Below are 21,743 nucleotides of genomic sequence, written 5' to 3'. Positions count from 1 at the left end.
AGAATTCCTCCTCCTGGGGGCCGCAGGAGCACTGGGAGGTGGCACTTGTCCCCGTGTCACCACTTCTGCTGCCCTGCCCTGCCCTGCCGTGGAATGTGGCTCCTCAAGTCGTGGGTGAAGCCGTGGCCACGCCGGGTGTCCCCGAGGGCCAGCGCTGCCGCGTGACGGGTGTCCCCAGCCCGTGTCCCCAGCTCGTGTCCCCAGCCCGTGTCCCCAGCCTGTGTCCCCAGCTGTGTCCCCAACCCCGGCAGCCCAGCAGAGCCGTGCCAGGCTGCTCCAGGGCTGCCCCGTGATTAATTAGCGAGAGAGGAAATGAGAGGAGAGCAGTCCCAGGCTGGGCTGTGCTGGGACAGGAGGAGCCGCGTCCCTGCGCAGAGGCTGGAGATGCCGTGCGGGGAGCTGGGTGGCCTTGGGGCTGGAACAGGAGCTGGGGAATTCGGCACCGTGTCCTTCGGGGCTGAGAGGCAGCGTTTTGCTGCTTCCCGGAGCTGGGATGGGCAGCCACAGCCGGCAGAAGTGGCCATGGGACAGGAAAACGTGCCCGAGGGACACGGGGGGGACACGGGCAGGGGATGGCAGCGGGACCTGAACCTGGCCCTTCTGCCACCTCTCTGTGACCAGGCAGGGCTGGGCAGGAGGGAGGCAGCCCCCAGAGGTGCCCAGAGCCCCCCAGGGTGCCCAGGGCCCCCAGCAGCACCTCGGCTCTGCCCGGGACGCTTCCCCGAGCTCAGCAACGTGATGCGAAATCCCATCATAGCAATTATGCAAATCGCATAAACTATTCCTGTTATTCCGAAGGATCCCCAGAGAGCTCCTTAGCGCTGTAATTCAGCATTACTCACTCGAGAAACAGGAGCTGGGGCAGGTGAGGAGGGACAGGGCCAGGGCTGTGCCCCAGCCCGGCGGGGAGGGGGGCCCGGCGCGTTTTGGGGCTCCCCCAGAACACAGAGCTCTGCTCCCCCAGCCCCAGGGGCATGGCATGGTTGGGTTTGCTGTGGAGCCCTCCCAGCCCCAGGGATGGCAGCAGGGAATGTGTCCGACTGTCACACAGCCAGTGCCAGCCCCGCTGCCCCTTGGCCTCGTGCAGCAGCCAGAGCCTCCCTGGATCCCTCATTCCCACCCTGCATCCCTCATTCCCATCCTGGATCCCTCATTCCCATCCTGGATCTCTCATTCCCTCCCTGCACCCCTCATTCCCCTCGGTGCCTCCATCTTCCCAGGCTCCGCTCAGCATCCGCAGCGCTTTGTTCTCCCACCCACTCCGCGTTCCCTCCGTCATCCCGGCTCCTCCCTGTGCCTGCGCTCCCCGGGAGCCTCCCGGGAGAGCCGAGCCTGCTCCGGCCCCTGGCAGGACAGGGGGACACACGGGGGACATGTGGCAGGGCTGTCGCCCCGCCGGGCCCGGGGAACGCTGCTGGCACCAGGAGTGCCCCAGCCCTGCCCGGCTCCTGCAGCCCACGGACACGGGGCCAGGTGCTGGGGTCCCTCTGGGGACTGCCATCAGTGCCCCAGGGATGGCACCCAGTCCCCAGGCTCTGTGACCCTCGCCACGGACACGGGGCCAGGTGCTGGGGTCCCTCTGGGGACTGCCATCAGTGCCCCAGGGATGGCACCCAGTCCCCAGGTTCTGTGACCCTCACCAAAGGCAGGGCCAGGTGCCCGAGGCAGAGAGTGACACGTGTGTCACATCAGGGAGCAGACCCGTCCCCGAATCCCCGGGCACAGCAGCTTGCACTGCCGGGAGTCTCGCTCAGCCGCTGCTTCCCACGGGATTCAGGGAACCCTGGCATGGTGAGAGGCCCGGTTCTTCGCCGTGCCTCAGTTTCCCCGTGGTGAAATCAGCCCACCCCACCTTGTGGGTCCCCGGGCCGAAGCGCGGGGCGGAGCTGGGGTGGCCGGGTCCAGCACTGCAGCTCCAGCCTGCGGAAGCAGGGCCCGCGTTGCTCCTCCGCGGCTAATCCGCAGTAAATGGCTTTGCTGGGGCTGCTGGCAGGATTGAGCTGCTGGGAGCTGCTACAGGACATCTCCAGCCCAGGGTCAGCCTCTGAGTCCTGACCCCTGATGGTTCAGGGACCAGCTGCCACCAGCACCAAGTGACAGACTCACGGAGTGGGCCGGGCTGTGTCTCAGGGGTAGCTGGGTGTGTGCTTATTGCCATCTGCCAAAGGTGGGGCGCTTATCTCCCGTAAATTGGGCACTTTTCTTTATCTCCTGTAAATTGGGCACTTTTCTTTATCTCTCCCACAACCAACCCTCCCTCCAGGAGAGGTCTTCTGTCAATGGGCCATTAATTATTAATTATCTTCTGTCCATGGCCACTGAGTGTCCCTGCACGGCTGATAAAATTCCATCATGCCATGGGAGATGCTCTGCCCAGGGCAGGAGCCAAGCATTCCCACCTGGATCGGATCTGAGCCTGGGAACAGCACAGCAGCCTTTGCCCCCTGCACTCCCAGAGGAGCAGCTTTCTCCTGCCCTGCATTCCCAGAGGAATTCCAGGCCCATCTCCAGCAGCCCTGGAGCTCCAGCGGAAATCTCCCCCCTTGTGCAGGATCCCTGCTCCAGCAGAAGCACAGCTGGCCCTGCAGGAGGGCTGAGCCACCATGGAATGGCACTGCTGCCACCACCCTGACCCACAGCGGGTCAGGGCATGTTCTGACTCTGTCTATGGGGTTTTTGTTGGTACTATTGCATTTATATTTTAATTTTCCCAGTTCAGAGCTGTTATTCCCACTCCCACATCTTTGCACGGGAGCCCCTTAGTTTCAAAATAATAAATCGGAGCAGGGGGTTGCCATTTGCCATTCCACGGGAGGCTCCTGCCTTCCTCAGCAGACACCTGTCTGTTCAAACCCAGCCAGCTGGGAGGCACCTTGAAGCTCATGGGACATTCTGCTATCCCAGCTCGCTCCAAGCCCTGTCCAGCCTGGCCTGGAACACTTCCAGGGATCCAGGGGCAGCCACAGCTTCTCTGGGAAACCTGTGCCAGGGCCTGCCCAGCCCCCAGGGAGGAATTTATTCCCAATATTTAACCCAAACCTGCTCACTGTCAGCTCGAGGCACCTGCTGGAGTCCCGGTGAGCAGCGGCTGCCCCGCACGGGGGAGGCTGAGGCTGGGTTTGGGGGATGCTCCAAGACCTGGGAACTGTGTGGGGTTTGCCGGCCCAGCTCCTGGGTGAGGTGCTCCAAAGGAAGTGGGGGGACAGCCTGGGGTTGAGGAGGGGCCCCGCAAGGAGGGCAGGGGACAGAACTGAGTGAGGCGCTCAGGGAAAACACCTCCTGAGCTCGCGGGGATTGGTTTGGCTCAAACCCACCTGGCCGATTCCCCAGTGACCCCCAGATGTCAGGAAAATCACGTTTAGGTTATTTTAGACAGGAAAACTTCCTGACACAGCGCAGGGAGGGCTGGCAGTGATGTCAGGGCTCTGATGGAGAAGCCATCTGCCCAGGACCACGGCACAGGCAGCTCCTGGGAATCTCATCGGACACTCGGGTACACACCTGTCCCACCCGGGCTGTGCCGGGCACCCAGGGCTGGGTGGGCTCAGCCTTCCCCTTCAGCTGGAAAGGGGGATCAGAGAGCCAGGAGGATCAGAGAGCCAGGGGCTGCCTCAGAGCCAGCGGGACTGAGTGGGCAAACAGGGGAGATGGAGATGGAGGTGACTTCTTCAGCCTGGTCTCGTTCCCTGCCAGTCTCTCCTGCTCTGGCAGTGCCGGGAGAACCCAGTGACCCCCTGGAGCAGCTGGGGCTCAATCTTCCTTGGGAAAATCCAAGCATTTTCTCAGGGACTGTGACAAAAGTCAGCACTGGTGCCGTGACGGTCCCTCTGCTTCCTTCTCTCCGTGCTGGCCAGTGCCACATCCCACTGAAATGCCCCAGGGATTCCAACCCACCTTGATTTCTCCCCTCTCCACGTCACCGCAGGCTCCCTGAGTCGCTGAGGATGTGGCAGCTCTCGGTGACCCCGCGGTGCCACGCTCCCCTCCCTGGGCAGTGATGCTGCCCTGCAGCACCTCCCTCCCGCGTCCCTCCCTGGCAGCCACCAGGGTGGCACTTCAGGAGCAGGGAGAGTGTCCCCAAGCTGGGAGCACAGGGGGAACTGTCCCAAGGTGCAGCTGCTGTCACTGCCCTCGGACATCACTGCTCCAGCCACTGCTGCCCTGGCCATCACTGCCCTGGCTGTCACTGCCCTGGCTGTCACTGCCACCAGTTGTCACTGCCCTGGCCATCACTGCCCTGGCTGTCACTGCCATCAGTTGTCACTGCCCTGGCCATCACTGCCCCGGTTGTCACTGCCATCAGTTGTCACTGCCCTGGTTGTCACTGCCCTGGCCATCACTGCCCTGGTTCTCACTGCCATCAGTTGTCACTGTCCTGGTTGTCACGGCCCTGGTTATCACTGCCCTGGCTGTCACTGCCCTGGCCATCTCTGCTGTGGCTGTCACTGTCCTGGTTGTCACGGCCCTGGCTGTCACTGCCATTGGTTGTCACTGCCCTGACCATCACTGCCCTGGTTCTCACTGCCATCAGTTGTCACTGGCCCGGTTGTCACTGCCCTGGCCGTCACTGCCCTGGCCATCACTGTCCTGGTTGTCACGGCCCTGGCTGTCACTGTCACAGCCGCCACTGTCGCGGCCATCGCTGCCCCGTCCCCACCCTCCGTCCCCGTGCCGGGCGTGTGACCCGGCCGGGAGCGCTGGCGCCGCGCCACGCCGGTAATGAAGAAGGAACCTAATGGAACTCGGAAAATAGCACAGTTTCCTCCCCACACCTGCAGCCGAGCGGGGCGGATTACATAAGTTATTGTTGCCACAGCAACTCGGCTCCGCCCGGGGCTGGAGGTGGCCGGGGCCGCGGGTGCCGCGGTGCCGCCACCCCGGGGAGCGATGGCCGGGGCTGCCGCCTGCTCATCCCGCCGCTGCTCCCGGCCCGGCGTGGGGGTTCCCCCCGCGCTGCACGGGCCCTCCTTCACACGGGGAAGGCGCCGCGGGGATTCGGGTACCCCACGGGGCTCCGGCACCATGGTTACCCTGGGCGCGCTCCAGCTGCGCCGAGCCCCGGGAGTGAATCACCCTGGCAGAAAGGCGGCGAGCGGCAACCAGGGGAACAAAAAATAAAATAAATAAATCAGAGGCAATCAAAGCAAACGCCACGGCACGAGGCGGCAGAGGCAGGTTTTTCCTGCTGAGAACTCGCAGGGTGTGCGGGAGGCTGCGGGGCCGCAGCGGGCTCGGGCACCGCTCCCTGCCCCGGGCAGCCCCGGCCGCCGCTGCCAGCCGGGAGCTGGGCACATGGCAAGAGCCAGGGACACATGGCAAGAGCCAGGGACGAGGATCGTTCACTCCATGTGGCTCTGACTCTGGGGAATTGAACTCCCTGGCTGCTCCCAGCCGTGGAGCCGCGCCGGGAGCAGGGGGATGTGAGGGAGAAAGGTTTTCAGCACTCAAATTCCAGGGGATGAGGAGGGGCAGAGCACGGGAAGAAAGTGGAGCGGCTGTCTGCGAGCAGGCCTAGATGGAAGAGATTCTCTGAGGGCCGTCCCAAAAGGCCTCTTTTATTATCAGAAATTACAAATCCTTTTATCTTCCTCACCAGAGGAACAGCTTGTTTGAATTGCTGGGCTGTCACACTGGAATTAGATGCAAGAACCCCCCACATCCATGACGTAGCGAAGAACTTACATAACGTAACTAAAAATAAGGTGATGGAGATGCAGGGAGAGGCACTCTACTCCTGGCTGCTTGATCCTGAATCCCTCCCCAGCGCTGCAAAGCCAGCGAGGTGCTGCTGTCTGGCTGAGGGAGCCGACTGTGTCTGCCCACGTGGGATGGAAAGTGGCACCGTGGTGTCCCAGAAGGCAGCCAGGCATTCCTCTGGGGACATCCCCCAGGGCAGTCCTGCTCCCAGGCCTGCTCCCACAGCTGCTCCCTTTCCAGTGGGATAGAGTTAAGTGGCCACTCCAGAAACATGAGGAAAATCCTTCTCATGGGCTGTAAATTCTTCGCTGTGCTCTGGAGTGTGGAACCTCTGAGGCAGAAGCCAAAATGGGACCCAGAGGCAGCCGGAGGGAGCAGCTGCTGTCGGTGCCCTCCTGGGCCCTGCCAGGGCTGGGAGGGAGAGCGGGAAGGGGAGCAGACACGGGAGGTTTGGGGCCAAGCTATCGACCTGGGCTCCTTGTTCTCGGAATTGATGGATGGGGGGGAAGGAACGCGCTCAGCAGCTTAACTGTTTCACTGCTCCTCAGAGCAGAGAGGAGGGAGAGGACGGCTGCGCCCAGGGGCACGGCCTGGCCCTGGGGCTCCGTGTGAGCACGGCTCAAACCCTGCAGAGAGCCCAGGGGAGGACGGCGAGGCAGGGCACAGATGGGGACACTGGCCCTAGGGCACGGGAGAGGCAGGGCACAGGGATGGGGACACTGGCCCTAGGGCACGGGCGAGGCAGGGCACAGGGATGGGGACACTGGCCCTAGGGCACGGGAGAGGCAGGGCACAGGGATGGGGACACTGGCCCTAGGGCACGGGTGAGGCAGGGCACAGGGATGGGGACATTGGCCCTAGGGAACGGGCGAGGCAGGGCACAGATGGGGACACTGGCCCTAGGGCACGGGAGAGGCAGGGCACAGATGGGGACACTGGCCCTAGGGCACGGGCAAGGCAGGGCACAGGGATGGGGACACTGGCCCTAGGGCACGGGCCTGCTCCTGGTGTCCCTCAGCACCTGGGCAAAATCCGAGGCGTGGGAAGGACAGGGATGCATGGCTTGGGTGTCCCACGGGGACCTGAGGGAGCTCTGGCAGGAGCCTCCTTGGGAATCCTGGCTCTCCTGGCTGGCCAGGTGGTGGGACAGCCTGGGGACAGTGAGGTGGCAGGCAGGGTCTCCCTTGGGCTGAGCATCCCCAGCTGTAGGCGTGGTGATGGCTCATCCCACCTCTGCTCTCCCTGGACAATGTGCACCCTCCTTCCCCACGCCCCACAAACCACGGGCAGCTCTTCCTTCTCCGCCTGCTCCTCACCCATCTGCTCCCCAGGGCAGGCTGGGGATGGGGCACAGCCCCAGAGTGGGGGTACAGCGGGGCTGGAGGGGGGACAGCTCAGGGATGTGGGGCACAGCGAGAGCTACGGGGAGGGGTAAAGCAGGGGGACAGTGTGGGGCCGTGGGCTGTGGGGTGAGGCACGGCAGGAGTGTAGGGCAGGTTATGGGGTGTGGGATGGGCATTGAGGTGGAGGAGGGGCATGGAGTGAACAGGCCGTGGAATGGGGTGCGGCATGGGGAACGGGGATGGGGAATGGGGAATGAGGATGGGGAACGGGGAATGGGGAATGGGGGATGGGGAATGGGGAATGGGGATCGGGAATGGGGAATGAGGAATGGGGATGGGGAATGGGGATGGGAGATGGGGAATGGGCGTGGGATCCCGCACGGAGGGCACAGCGCGGTGCATCCCTCCCTCCCCCGCGACGCTCGTACTCCTCTCGTTACTCCCAGCCCCGCACAGCCGCGGCACGGCTCGGCCCGGCCCGGCTCCTCCCCGCGGGGCTGGCCGGGGCGGTTCGGGGCGGATCGGGGCGGGCACGGCCTCCGGGAGCCCATAAAAAGCAGGGCGGCCGGCGCTCCGCGTTCTCCCCGCGCCCGCGCCCGGCTCCGCCCGCCGCCCGCTCGCCCCGCGCCGCCGCCCATGGTGCTGCCCGGCCCGCCCGGCATGGCCCGCTCCGAGGAGGTGCACCGCCTCACCGAGAATGTCTACAAGGTGAGTCCGCAACAGGTGCCCGCCGCCGCGTCCGCCCGTCCTGCTGTAATTCGAGTTGTTCGGGTTGTTGGATGTTCGCCTTTCCCCTCCCCGGGACGCGCGGGGGCAGAGCGGGCGCGGGCGGAGGCGCCGTCGGGGCCGCCCCGGGGATGTGCCCGGAGCCGCTCGGCCGGGCCGGCACCCCCGAGCCTTCCCCGGGCACCCCCGAGCCTTCCCCGGGCACCCCCGGCCTTCCCCGGTGAGCTGCGGGCACCGGGACCCGCGTGGGGATGTCCGGCCCGGGGTGGCAGCGCTGTCCCCGCATCACCCCGGAGCGGGGCAGCCCCGCGCCGCCGGCACTCGCTGCTCTGCCCCAGTCCAGAGCCCTCAGAGCCTTCCTCGTCCCCTGGAGTTGGGGAATTTCTCAGTTTTCCCTTTCTGCCTCGCTCCCGGTGTCCTGAGCAAATGCCACATTCGTGGGGTTTGAGTTCGCCCCGAAGGAAGCGGTCTGTGCTCTGCTGGGTCTCGAGAGCAGGACTACTGAAACTGCTGGAGCCGAACGTGCAACGCAGGATGTCGTTTGTTAAACTGGGAAGCTTGCACGATTTCCTGTGATTTAAGGGCTTGGATTGAGTTACCTGGGAGTACAGAGTGGGGGAAAAAAAAAAAAAAAGATAGAAGAATGTAGTACAGAAAGTACCGGGGCAGTGAAGTTGTGAAGTCTTGTCTTGGTTTTGGCGATTCTGGGGTGTAACAGCTGTTCAGGCACAGCTGTGGCACCCGAAATCTTGGTCGCTCTGAGTCTTGGTGGCATTTTGCTGCGGTCCCCGGGATTCCTCCCACCCCGCCGGGCAGCTCGTGTGCCCGGACGTGCCCCCGTGCAGGCTGTCCTTGGCGGGGGCAGAGCTGGCACCCAGGCTGCTCCCAGCCTTTGTGCCCTGGCACTGCCGGAGCCGCCTGGGCAAACAGGGGCTGGGAGCAGCCCCAGCCGTGACTCAGTTGTTGTTTGAGGTGCGTAGTCCTCGAAGCACGGGCTAATGACAGCTTTGGGGAGCAGGTCACCGTCACCCCGGGCCCGGCCCTTGGGCAGTCCGCGCTGTCCCGACACGTGCGGAGCCCGGGAACCGGGGCTGGGGGGCGACCGCTGGCCCGGCTGTTCCCGGCCACTGCCCTGGCCCCCTCGGTGCCCGGGGTGCCAGCAGCCGGGCCCTGGGGGAGCCCGCAGCGTCCATCGGGCAGCGAACACCTCAGCTCCTTGGGATGCCGGCAGTGAGGAGACGGAGCTGCTGAAGATCTCGTGGGTTCCCCCAAAATCGGTGTCTCGCTGCTGGGAGCAGGGAAGGGTGGTCCAGGCTCTCTGGTTGTGTTCTGTGGTGAGCAGGGGCTGCTCTGAAGCAGCAGTGCTTCCTCGGCCTCGGGAGATGTGTGCCACGCGGTGCCCCAGAGCCTGGCGTGTCCCTGCTCCACTGAGGACCGCAGCCGCCCTGGGGCCACCTGGGGGCTCGGGGTGTTCTGGACCTCCTCAAGCTTTGGAGTCTCTGGCTCCAGAACCAGTCCCAGTGCTGCAATCCCCGAGCTTTTTTCTTTTTTTTAGGCCTGTGCAGGAGCCTGAGCGTTTCCATGGGCAGGAGGAGACAACCCCTAGGAGGGGGATGATGCCGCCCAGCCCCATCCCGCGGGGGTCCAGGCTGGGTGTTTGACCCTGGCCGTGCCCCTGCCCATCCTGGGGTGCCCGTCCCGGGGTGCCCGACCCTTCCTATGCCCCTGCCCATGCCGGGGTGCCCATCCCGGGCTGCCCGACCCTTGCCGTGCCCCTGCCCATGGCTTTGCAGGAGCAGCAGCTGCCCATGCCAGGCTCCGGCTTTCCCGAGGCGCCGCGCTCGGCTCGGGGAGCCCATTGTCATGGTTTTCCAGAAGCAGCGCTCACCCTCGGAGTGACTGTGCTAATGAGCTGGTGGAGGAGCTGTCAGCCGCCCCCGAGCCGATGCTGCCACTACAGGCAGCTGCCTACACACGGGGAGTAATTACAGAGGGAGACGGAGGCTGCTGGCACCTTCCGCCAACGTAATCCCACCTTTGGCGGTGCTGATTCACTGCCAGGACCCCGAGTAGCGGCACGGCGGCCGGGCTGGGCTCCGCCGGGAGCCCCGGCCGGGCTGCGGGCACGGGCAGCTCCCTCTGCTCCCTCCCCGCTCATCCCCTGCTCCGGATTGTCCTTTTGCGGAAAGCAGGGACTGGCAAATCTTGCTTCCCCCGAAGACAGATCTGTCTCCTCCTGCCAGATGAGATTATTGCCGTTTACAGCCCAACCTCCATTTCGCTTTAAAGCCGTTTTTCCGTGCGGAAGATGGGTTCGCGGTGGTGTGCGAGTGGCTCTGCCTTTGGAGAGGTGTCTGCCTAACGACACCCCGAACTCGAAGCGGAATTGTCGTGCAGGAAGGTGGACAGGATTCCTGCGGGTCCTTAGCGCCCCATCAGCTGTAATCGATGCTCCTGGGGCATCACAGCCTCTCCTCATGCCCAGAGGGATGGGAGCGATTCCTCCTCAAGGGAGAGGGAAACTGTGGCTGGTTTGGTGTGTTTGGAGCGGAGGGATGAGGAGTGTGGCACAGGAGGAAGGAGCCAGCCTGTGGCACCCCAAATTCCCTGCCTTGAGGCTTCCTGCAGCAGCTGTGGGAAATCTGTGGGGCTTGGTGGCACCACGGCTCTGGCACTGCCAGGGCTGTGAGCTGGGAATGCTGCTCCATCCATCCATCCCAGGCTGGGAGAGCCCTCCTGGCCTCCCCGAGATGGGACAGCTGCAGGCTGCAGGGCTCTGAGGTGCTGGGGAGCAGCAGCTCCTGCCTGGCCGGGGTGTCCCACGCTGCAGGAGCTGGGTGCTGCTCCCCGGGTGCTGCTGTGCCCTCGCTGCCTCCTGCGCTCAGCCTGCCCGTGGTTAAGGTTTCAGCGCTGCTCTCGTGTTGCAGGGCAGGGCACAGGGCAAACAGCTCCTCTGGCCACAGCCTGGGGCTCAGCCCCCCTCTTTGGGGACCCTTCTGGCTCCCTGGGGGAGATGCCAGCCCCAGGGCTCGAGGATGGCCCAGCCCTGCAGGGCTGGCCACGGGTGCGTGCTGAGGGTGTTCCCAGAGTGCTGGCTGCTCTGTGCCCCGTGTGGATCCTCTTCCCAGCCCTCCTCAAACCCAGACCCCGGCTCAAAGATGTTCAGAGCTCTTGCCCTGAGACTTGGGTCCCCTCGTCCTGTGGCATGACAGCCAGGAGAAACTAAATGCCTTTGGATGGGGACTGTTTTTTTTCCCTGATTTTCCCTGGGCTCCTCCTTGACAGAAACTTGGCTCCTGAAACCCCCAGGGCCGCTCCTGATGGTGCCAGGCAGGACAAGCTGTGATGGGGGAGGCAGCACTGGGCTTTGCTGGGCATTAAATATTGATAGCAAAATGATGAAAGTGCTCCTGGAGCAGGGCTGACCCATTTAGACACAAAACTTCCTTAGGGCTGAGCTGCTTCTGCAGTGTGACAGGGGCAGTGGAGAGTCCCCTGGTGCTGTCCCTCCAGCCTGCTCGTCATGGTCACCCCGAGAACCCACGGCTGGGCCCCGTGCAGGGTCAGTCCTGCAGGGAGCCACAGAATCCTTAAAAAGGTTGGGAAAACCCTCTGAGCCCATCAGATCCAGCCGTTCCCTCAGAGGCCGCTGAGCCACGTGCCCAGGTGCCACATCCATGTGGGTTTTGAGCCCTTCCTTCCAGGGATGTGTTGGGAACGCTGCCCTGCAGCTGCTGAGCAGGAGAAGCCTGAGCCACTTCCAGCTTGAGCAGGACTTAAATTTAGGATTGAGGAGCTGGAATTCCGTGATCCTCGCGGGCTCCTTCCAGCTCGGGATGTTTTATCCCTTCCCATGATTCTAAACTTTTCCTTGTGGGCTCATTTACGGCTCGGAGCATCCTGGCTGTAGCTGGAGTGTGCTCAGAGGGCAGAAAAGGGACCTCGTTCCTGTTGCCTCTTCCCCCACTCCGCCGTGTCCTGGAGACCTTGTGCTTTGCATTAGTTTCATTTTTGGCAGCTGAATAAAGCCGTGCCAATCCCGGGGAGCTGAGTGGTATTACCCAGGGAATTCAGCTCGGTGGAACAAAGCAAAGCCCTTTCAACCCTTGGCTGCCAGGTTTTGTGTCTGTGTTTTTCTGAACTCTGCCCAGGCGGCCCCTGGAAGGCAAACAACTTGTGGGTGCTGCTGAGGGGGCAAAATCTGGGGAGGGTGAGGTTTGCTTTCACTGCCACGGTGGTACTGGGTAGTTGCTTTGCTGTGGGTGCCCTGCAAGCCTGGATTCACCTCTCCTGTGGGGCACAGCCCTGCCAGAGCCCCTGGTGCCCCCCGGGAGGGATGAGCCCTGTGTTGCCAGGGGAGCATGGCCCTGGTGTGAGGGGTGATGCTGCTGAGCCATCCCACGGCACAGATCTGTTCATTCCCCGCTGCTTCTCTCGGGCTCTCACCTGGAGGGGGGTGTGAAGGCTCTGGAGTCACCTTCCCTTCCCACCCTGGGAGTGAGAGGAGGGCTCGGAAAAGGCTATTTTTATCTCTGGGGTGAGGAGCCCTTTTCAGTGCTCTCATCCTGCCAGGCTGTTTTTGTTGGAGGCTCCAGACAATGTTTTAAAAACATTCACTTTCAGCAAGCTTCCTCCTGGGGGCTGGTGAATTTTATTTGGCCAGCACAGAGTCACCTTCCCGCTCCTTCAGCCGCTCCACGAGCCCCTTTGGGGGCTTTTATCTCTTTATTTGTTTCTTTAAAACCTCTCAAACCTCTCTTGTGGATCAGCGGGGAGCAGGACCTGCCCTGAGCAGTGCCAGGGCAGGGCTGTGCTTTGATTCCCCCTGCTTTGGGCGAGATGTGCTGAATTTTGGACGGTGCTTTGCCTGGGGATCCTGTTCCATCATTAATTCCCCGGGTTTCGTGCTCAGGACGATGTGTTTACACGGGCACTGCTGAGAAAATCACACTATTTACATATCCCCGTGCACGTCCTCGTACACAAACACTGCTCTGAACCTGCAAGCCGCCGAAAAATCTCCTCCCTGCAGAAATTCTGCCAACGTTTTCTGCTGCTTAACCATTGCTGGGCCTCAGAGTGCTCGGGCTGGGGCTGTGTCCCTGTCCCTGTCCTGGCCGGTGCTCCCAGCCTCTGGCTGCTCTCTGGGATAGCCCAGGTGGATTTTGGACCGGAGTTGAGCGTGGTGTGGGCAGGATGGAGCAATCCTCACGGCGCTAATTACCCGCTCTGCAATTGTCTCCTACACGTTGGGGAGCACCTGGCTTGTTGCTACAGGTTCATTTTCTCCTCTCACGCTGAGCACATCCACCAAACTGCTCTGAGCTGCCCCAAAACAGCTTCCAGGGGCCCTGGTGTTGGCCTGCAGCCTTAATTAGTGGGGCAGCTCCTCATTAGCCTCGTCAATCATCTTCTGCCCTTTGCAGTTGTGGCTGCTGCTGGGAGGACCTGGGAGCTGCTGGGGACGGGCTTTGGGGACATCCTCAGCCTGGAAGGATGGGTGAATTTCTCCTGAAATAGCAGCCCTGGGGTGATGCCACCCCTCTGAGGGGTGCCCCACACAGCGTCCTGCCCTCAGGAGCCCTGTCTGGAGCCAGGAGGGATCCAGGGCTGGAGCCCTGCACACGTGGGGAGAAAATTCAGCAGGGCCGGGCAGCAGGGACTGGGATAAAAATGCCTCAGGCAGAAAATGAGCTTTATAGTGTTCGGGCAGCCTCAGATGAGGTGACAGATGCTTAATCAGCTTATTCCCCGTAAGTGTCTGCCCGTCTTCCCTCCCTGCCCGGGCTGGGGCTCTGCCAGCAGCCTGGGGGTGCAGAGCCCCGTTCCCAGCGGGAATGCCCGTGGTGCATCCCCCCTCAGGGGCACTCGGGCTCTGAGCTCCGTTTTTTGGGGGGCACCTTGGCGGGAGGGTGTCCCCAGGGTGGGGCAGGGCGCTGGGAGAGCTCTGGGGCTGGAGCTGGCCTTGGGCAGAGGGGCCCGGGAGGGAGCGGGGCTGTGCCTGTGGGGCTGAGGGCCCTGCCAGGGAGGGCCAAGCACACAAAGAGCCCTTCTTCTCCTCCTGAGCCGATTACTGCTTCCCCCACCTGAGCCGAGGGCCGTGGGGCGAGGCGGCAGAGCTCAGGCAGCGCTGCCCACGCTCCCCCCCACCCTGGGCAGTGCCACCTCGGTGGGGGCACAGCCCGGTGGCACTGCTGGCACAGCTCGGGGCTGCTGGGGGCTCTGCTCTGCCTCATCCTGGCTGCACATTTGGGGGCTCTGCTCTCCGGCCCCTCCTGCTCGTCCCTGCTGCTCTCTGTGGCCATCCCGGCAGGGGGACATCTCCTGCCACCGTCCCCAGGTCTCAGGTCACCTCCCTGCTTGGTCTGAGGGCTGGTGCTGCCTCTAACAGCCACCTACAGCTGCTCCTGTGGTTATTTGTGCTGTATCTGGTAGTTTTCTGGTTGGGGCATTCACTTTCCTCTCCTGGGAAGCATCTGGTGCTGCGGCACTGCAGAGCCCCCTCTCAGACCCAGCGTGGTCTTCCTCAGTGGGGCTGCAGGATGAGGGAGGACCTTGGGGCCTCTTCCAGGGAGCTGGGAGGATTTTTTTTTTCTTTTACTTTCTTTTTTGTGTTTATCAGGGCAGAGCTGAGCACAGAGCTGTTCACTCCGCTCCCCACCATCCCTGCTAATCCCAGCCGTGTTCTCTTCCCTTTAGACAATCATGGAGCAGTTCAACCCCAGCCTCAGGAATTTCATTTCTATGGGGAAGACCTATGAAAAAGCCTTAGCAAGTAAGTGACACTGGGGCTGCCAGGCTGGGGAGGGGGAAAGCTGCAAAACCTTGGGTTTTTTGTCGAAAATCTTCGGGTTTTTGTCGAAAAGTTCCTTGTTCCCGTGGGGAAGGAGCTGGGAGGGTGGTGATGTGCCAGGCCGTGGATGCAGGAGGGATTCCAGGGAGAAAATGCTGGGAGGCAGCAGGATAACAAAACACATCTGCAAACAGTCTTCAAATGTTTGTTTAAAGTATTGAGAATTGAGGTTTTAAGCTCCGTTCAAAGAGGTGCTATTGAAATGTTTAAATTGCCCAGAAGAATGAGGAGAAGGGAAAAGCCTCAAAGTCTTGGTGGCAGCTCTTGATTGGGAATGCAGGATCCTATTGGGAGCCATTAGGGAGGTGTAGATTTAAGTGATCAAAAGGAAGCCAGGAATTGATTAAACCCCAGAATGGGCTGTTTTGACTTAAACTTTGTGCGCTGCCTGGGCCCTCCTCAGCCGGGTTCTAAGGAGCTTTAAGCTTTGCTCAGCCCAGAGCTGTGTTTTTCCAGGGAGGGCTCTGCTCCCTTCAGAGCTGCACGCGTCCCCTGGATTTTATTTTTGAACAATCCCAGTGAAAATGCCCTTGGGGCAGAGTCTGTCATCACCTTCAGCCAGGGGATAATCCCTTTGGTGTCTGAAGTGTGGGGGTTTGGGACCCGACCTTTGGGGAGGATCCTGCTCCTGCTCCCTGCCCACAGCACCTTTCCTTCCCCACGAGTCAGGTGAGGCTGCTGGCTGTCCCCAGGAGGGATTTTAAGCCCTGCCCCTGTTCCCAGGAGCCCGGACAGAGCGTCCTGCCAGCGCTGGGCACTGGATTGAGCTGGGATTTAATGGCTCACCCACCGTGACTGTGACGGGGCAGCGCCCGTCCAGCTCCACTGCTCAGGGCTCTCTGATCCCCGGGGAAGGGGCACAGGGCACCTCCTCTCAGGCTGCAGCTTTCCCGAAATTCCAGGGGCACAGGGACCTCCTCACAGGCAGCAGCTTTCAGAGATTCCAGGGGCACAGGGACCTCCTCACAGACAGCAGCTTTCCCAAAATTCCAGGGGCACAGGGACCTCCTCACAGGCTGCAGCTCTCAGAAATTCCAGGGGCACAGGGACCTCCTCACAGACAGCAGCTTTCCCAAAATTCCAGGGGCACAGGGCACCTCCTCACAGCAGCTTTCAGAGATTCCAGGGGCACAGGGACCTCCTCACAGGCTGCAGCTTTCCTGAAATTCCAGGGGCACAGGGACCTCCTCACAGGCAGCAGCTTTCCCAAAATTCCAGGGGCACAGGGACCTCCTCACAGGCAGCAGCTTTCCAGAAATCCCTGGGGATCCCAGCAGAGTGGGGTCCATGGTTTGGGGCTGCTTTTCCCTGCTGGTTCCCTCCAGGGAGCAAAGGCAGGGTCTGACAGGGGGAAGAGCTGCTGACCCTTGGGACTGACTGTGGTTTTTATTTACTCTTCTGAGCTGTTCTCCTGGTATTTAACTACCTGGGAGGTGGAGCTGTTTGTCCCCTGCTGTCCCATCCCAGCGCTTTGGGATAACCAGTGGGATCACTGCCTTTGTGCTTTTCCCACATCCCTGCTGCGGAGCCAGGGATCTTCCTGTAATTTTTAACTTGGCTCGGGTCATCCTTCCCCTGGATCCCCGAGCTGGGGGCAGCTGGAGGAAGTGCAGAGCCCAGGAGGCAGAGCAGAGGCGGCGCGGGAAGGCGGGAGCCGGGGCTGTACGGCGTGTTCTGTGATTAGAGGAAACCCCCTGCTTATCTGATTAGAGTCGAGTGCGGAGCTGCAATGTCAACAAACAGGGCTGAACTGTAATGAAACTCTGTGATATTCAATTATTCCACAGCGATTTCTCCCAGCAGCCTGATGCCTGCGCTGCAGTGAAAAGCACCACAGTCCTGCACAGACCTTTTTTAATCCTAAATTGCCCCGTAATCTCCCCGCTCCAGCTCTCTCTGCTGCCTTTCCTCTGTTTGTTGTGTGGTCCCTCCCCGTGGGGTCGAGCCCTTTGAGGTAATGCCTATTTTAGTGTCCAGAGTCTCCTCAGTGCCCCAGAAGTTCTAGCAGCCATTAAGGAGAGCATAACCTCCATTTTCTGGTGCTTTTTAGGCATGACCTACGCAGCCAAGGGGTACTTTGATGCTCTGGTGAAGATGGGAGAGTTGGCCAGCGAAAGCCAAGGATCAAAAGAATTGGGTAAGTCCCCAGCTGGAGACTTCTGGAGATTCCCAGCCCGGGAGTGAAGCAGATCTTTGGTGCTGCTGGGGAGCACAGCTCAGCGTGGAGCTGGTCCTGCCGTGTCTCAGTGGTAGCAGTGTTTCTGGATTTTCTGCCGATGCGTCTGGAGAAGCCCCTGAAGCTCTGAGTGGCGGGGCCCTGGCTGCTGGTGCCTCAGCAGAGCAGCTTGTGGTGGTTTTTTCTCACTTGGAGAAGGGGAAGCAGCAGGTTTTGGCCGGGGAGCTGCGGCTGAGCTGCCCCTCAGGGGCCTCTGGAGGGGCAGAGGAGAGAGAGGGGCAGGTGGGCTGTGCTGGGGGGGTCACCCTGTGCTGCCGGGGCTGGGGCTGTGCCCTGGCTGCAGCAGCTCTGCCCTGCTGGAGCCTCCCTGTGCCCACTGCCGGGGACTGGTGTTTGCCCAGTCCATGGCAAACATCACGGGCTGTGACGCTGCTGCCTCCGTCCCCTTCCTCGCACTGAGCTCCCAGGAACTCCTTCGGAGGGGAGCTGCTTTTCCAGCCCCACTGCTGCCCAGGCATCCTCCTGTGTCCTCCCTCCCCACAGCTCTGGTCTGAGGGGACCCTCCCCAGCTCCCCCCAGGGTCTGAGGGGACCCTCCCCAGCTCCCCCCATGGCTCGGGGTGGCTCTCCCAGCTCCCCCCATGGCTCGGGGTGGCTCTCCCAGCTCCCCCCATGGTTTGAGGTGGCTCTCCCAGCTCCCCCCATGGCTCGAGGTGTCCCTCCCAGCTCCCCCCGGGGTGCTGCCCCATGTGAAGGCTCTCATGGAGTGAGATGGGCCTTGTCCTGGTGTCTGTGCAGTCCCAGGTGAGCCCCTCCTCCCCCTCCATCCCCCCCCCCCAGCTCTGGCTCATGGCAAAGTGCTCATTAAAGCGTCTCTCGGGGGCAGGCAATTAACAGAGAGGTTGAGCTGGAAGGGCTCTGAAGGCTGCAGGAGCCGCGGAGCAGCCCCTGGGCTCTGGATTCGGTGGCAGAGCCCTCTCCCCCAGCCCTGCTGCTGCCTGGGAACTGTGCTGGGAGAGCTGCAAGTGTCTATGGAAACCGAGGCGTGGATTAGAGCTGCCTGGAGCAATCTGCTGCTGTTTAATAAATAAAACAAAGAGCCCTGTGTGCTGCGAGGGCTGCAGAGCCCGGAGGAGCTGCCGCTGCTCTCTGGGGCTGAGCACACCCAGCTCTGCCCTCCCGCGGGGGGCTTGGGGCAGGGGGCAGGAGCCTGGGGATCCCCTCTGTGCGGCTCTGCAGAGCAGCTCCAGCCCTGCTCACACCTCACCCCTGCGTTTGGGCACCCTCCTGGCCCTGCTTCCCCCCCAGAGAACAGGGGTTTGACCTCCTGGTGCCACCGTCCCCCCCCGTCCTGGTGCCACCGTCCCCCCCCCGTCCTGGTGCCACCGTCCCCCCCCGTCCTGGTGCCACCGTCCCCCCCCCGTCCTGGTGCCATCGTCCCCCCCTGTCCTGGTGCCATCGTCCCCCCATGCGTGGCTGCGGTGTTTTGGGGTGCGGGGCGTTCCCAAATCGCTGCTCCTTCCCCTCCTGGTGTGGGCACAGCCCGGGGAGGCTGTGGCTGCTCTCAGCCTCTGCTCTGCTGATGCTGCTGCTATTTGCTGTGGCAGCTGCTCGGGGCAGGAGAAAGCGCAGATAACATTTCTGGCAGCAGCAGCTCGGTGGAGCTGATAAGAGCCGGGCCACAGCCCCCTCCCAGCAGATGTGCAAACAGGCCTGGGAGCTGCTCTGGGCCGGCCAGGGCTGCAGCTTTTCCTGGGAACACCTCTGCCCCGTCACTGCCTGGGCTGGCAGTGCTGATAGTGCCACGAAGGGGCTCTGGGTCGTTTCACAGCAGCCCAGACTGCTGTGGGCTGCAGGGACCTCAAAGGCCACCCAGTGCCACCCCTGCCGTGGCAGGGACACCTCCCGCTGGCCCGGGCTGCTCCCAGCCCTGTCCAGCCTGGCCTTGGGCACTGCCAGGGGTCCAGGGGAATTCATTTTAGAACAGGAATTGTCTTAATTGCTGCTTCCACTGATGCTGTGTCCCCAGCTCCCTCCCCGAGTGGGATTTTCTTCCAGGATTTTATAGGGAAAACTGCTTCAAGATAAGGAAAAACTGTGGGCAGCTCTGGTCAGGATTGCAGCTCATGCTCCCAGCCTCCACGGAGAAAAACCTGAGATCATTGTTTTCCCTCCAAACCCTCTCTCTGCTGACCTGGGTGCTTGTTCCAGGTGTCCTTTGTGGCACAGGCGGTGTCCCAGGCCAGCCCTGGAGGCAGGGCTGCTGCAGCTTTGCCCCCTGGAGCACAGCTCTGGGCTCAGCTCCTGCTCAGCACGGGGCATTTTCCCGAATTCCCCAGCAGATTTCAGGGCATTTTCCCGAATTCCCCAGCAGATTTCGGGAGCCGTGTGTAGACAGGATAATCCTGCGTGGGAAAGGAAGGGCGGCAGCAGCAGTAATGCCCTTGAGCTGTAATCAGCTCTGCTGGGGCTGGCTGAGCCCCCCTGCTGCCCTTTGGGGTGGGCAGAGCCGGGATTTTGGGGTGCTCCCAGCCCCAGTGGAGCTGTCATTGTCCCAGAGCAGCGGAAGGGTCAGTCTGCCCTGTGCAGTTCCCTCTGGCATTGCCTGTGTGCCCCCAGGTGCCTCCCCGGGCTGTTCTGCACACCCCTGGGTGGTTGTGGTGCTTTTAGGGGCCATAATCCGAAATGAGGAGCCTGTGTCTGACCACAGAACGTTTGCAGCCCCTTCCAACAGCTCCGGCCTCGTGCACGAGTCCTCAGGTGACTTTGGCCCCTGTCCAGCTCCTGCCTAGGTGCCTTGGATGCTGCTCAAAATGGCATTTCTTTTGTCCTTCGTGAAAACTGGGCCACGGCAAAGTCACGGAAAGGGGTTTTCTTCTCGTGCTGAGCAGAGCTGGGGCCATTTCCCGCGGGATGCCGGGGCCGAGCAGCACCTGCAGGAAGCCCTCCAGGGCTGGAGGTGCGTTCTGCCCAGCGCTGGTTTCTGGAAGGAGCCTCGGGAGAGTGCAGCTGCCCCGGGTGACACAGCAGGCTGTGAAAGGGCAGCGCAGGCAGCAATTGCTCAGCCATTGTCGAGCTGAAAGGAGCCCCTGGCACATAATGGCTTTTTATTTCCACTGTAAAATCAGGATGTGGCACCTTAACGGCTTGGATGAGATGTTACAGCTCATCCAGCTCCACCCCTGCCGTGGGCAGGGGCTCCTTCCCCTGTCCCAGCTGCTCCCAGCCCCGTCCAGCCTGGCCTGGGACATTGCAGGGCCATCCCTGGGGTCAGCCTCTCTGTCCCCTGCGGCTCTGGGGGTGTCCTGGCTTTGTGCTGCACGAGATCCTCTGGGAGCAGGGATTCATCTGTTAATTGGATTCTTCGGGGATGTTTTGGGCAGGTGCTTCCTGCCCAGCAGAGGTGTGGCCCTGGAGCCACAGGTGACCTTGTGCAGCCCCGAGGGGGGTCAGGGACGGCTGGGGTGGGTTGGTGTCCCCTGGGAGCCAGTCAGAGCAGCGCCCAGGGGGACGCAGAGCTGCAGGAGACACTTTCCTGTCATTTCTGGCAGTGTCCCTGCTGTGGAGGTGAGCTCCTTTGTGGCGATCCTTTAAATTTGGGCTTCACACCTCCCCTGGCACCTTGTGGGTGACAGCTTTGTGCTGGTGGAGGGAGGGAAGCTGCAGGAACGGGCCTGCTGAGGGTGCAGAGACACAGGACAGCCCTCTGAAAGCCTCCTGCCGCCTCGGGAAGGGGCTTTTCCAGAGCCTCCATCCCTGCCGCGAGGAGCAGACGGCCAGGGCTGCTTCTCACCAACCTGTGCTTGGCCGGTGGAGGAGGAGGAGGAGGGCTGTGAAGGAGCATCTGCGAGGACCATGTGGCCTGGCTGGGGCTCCCAGCGTGTGGCAGATGTGTGTGGAGTCTGGGTTGCACCTTCCCCGGTGATGGTGGCAGCTTCTGGACGTGTCCCACCTGTCCCCGTGCTGGGGAGGGTGCTGCAGGGACGGGGGTGGAGGGGTCCTGTGTGTGCCCAGGGCTGGGGTCTGCTGTCCCCCAGCACGGGTGGCACCGCAGGACACGAGATGAGACACAGACGCTGCTGTCCTCAAGGTGAACAAAGGAGGGAGGAGTTTACTTTGTGACTCGAACATTTGTAGTTTTCCCAAAGCGACAGTGGGCAGAGGGTGACAGTGCCACCTCTCCAGTGACACTGGACAAGCCAACAGTTCATTAAATTTCTCCTCCTCCGTGAAAAAAACACAAAACAATGAATTATTTATAGAAAGCGTGTGAGAAAGTTTATTACAAGAATACAAACATCAAAGTCTTAAAAAATCAGCGTGACACACGGGGGGAGGGTGGCAGCTCTGAGGAGGGGTTTGTGGCCAGCTCCAGCTCCTGCAGGTGTTTGCTGCCCCTCTGGAGCTGCCAGCCTGCCGGAGGGATGGGGTCACGGGCCAGGCTGGGCAGTGTGGGGGTGCTTCATGGAGCAGTGCCACCAGTGCAGCTCCTGGCACAGCCCTGGGCACTCGCTGGGCAGTGTGAGGCTGTTTAAGGAACCAGTGCCACCAGTGCAGCTCCTGGCACAGCCCCGGGCACTCGCTGGGCTGGGCAGTGTGAGGCTCAGTGCCACCAGTGCAGCTCCTGGCACAGCCCCGGGCACTCGCTGGGCTGGGCAGCCTGGTACTGACCTGCCTGGCACCATCCAGGGGGGCTGTGGGGAGCACAGCACATCCCAGATGTGCCCCGGGGTCCATCCCAGTGCTGCATCCCTGCTGAAAGGCTCGGTGGCCGGTTCCCGGGAGCTGGGAACCCCAGCCAGGGCGCCTTGGGAAGCTCCCGTGTTCCCTTTACCTGGTCTCTTAATAAACAAAGGAAAAACGCCTGGGGCAGTGCCAGGCGGGGCTGGAGCAGCTCGGCTGAGTTATCAGCGCATGGCCCCGTCCTCTGGGGCTGGCAGAAGTGAAAC

The 21,743-nt window shown here is 62.1% G+C and overlaps 2 protein-coding genes across 2 annotated transcripts in view; both read left to right on the top strand.

Moving 5' to 3' along the window:
* Nucleotides 1-819, top strand: part of CHMP6 (charged multivesicular body protein 6) — a 4,237-nt gene extending 3,418 nt beyond the window's left edge. Inside the window, exon 6 of the mRNA XM_038157582.1 lies at nt 799-819. Within this exon, the coding sequence (XP_038013510.1) occupies nt 799-819 (21 nt within the window). The remainder of the gene's footprint in view (nt 1-798) is intronic.
* Nucleotides 820-7,623: 6,804 nt separating this feature from the next.
* Nucleotides 7,624-21,743, top strand: part of BAIAP2 (BAR/IMD domain containing adaptor protein 2) — a 29,413-nt gene continuing 15,293 nt past the window's right edge. Inside the window, exons 1-3 of the mRNA XM_038157206.1 lie at nt 7,624-7,748; nt 14,466-14,541; nt 16,670-16,756. Of these exons, the coding sequence (XP_038013134.1) occupies nt 7,677-7,748; nt 14,466-14,541; nt 16,670-16,756 (235 nt within the window). The 5' untranslated portion in view covers nt 7,624-7,676. The remainder of the gene's footprint in view (nt 7,749-14,465; nt 14,542-16,669; nt 16,757-21,743) is intronic.

Source organism: Motacilla alba, chromosome 18, assembly GCF_015832195.1.
Source record: "Motacilla alba alba isolate MOTALB_02 chromosome 18, Motacilla_alba_V1.0_pri, whole genome shotgun sequence".
Taxonomy (NCBI): Eukaryota; Metazoa; Chordata; class Aves; order Passeriformes; family Motacillidae; genus Motacilla; species Motacilla alba.
This window is presented reverse-complemented; position numbering and strand designations above follow the sequence as displayed.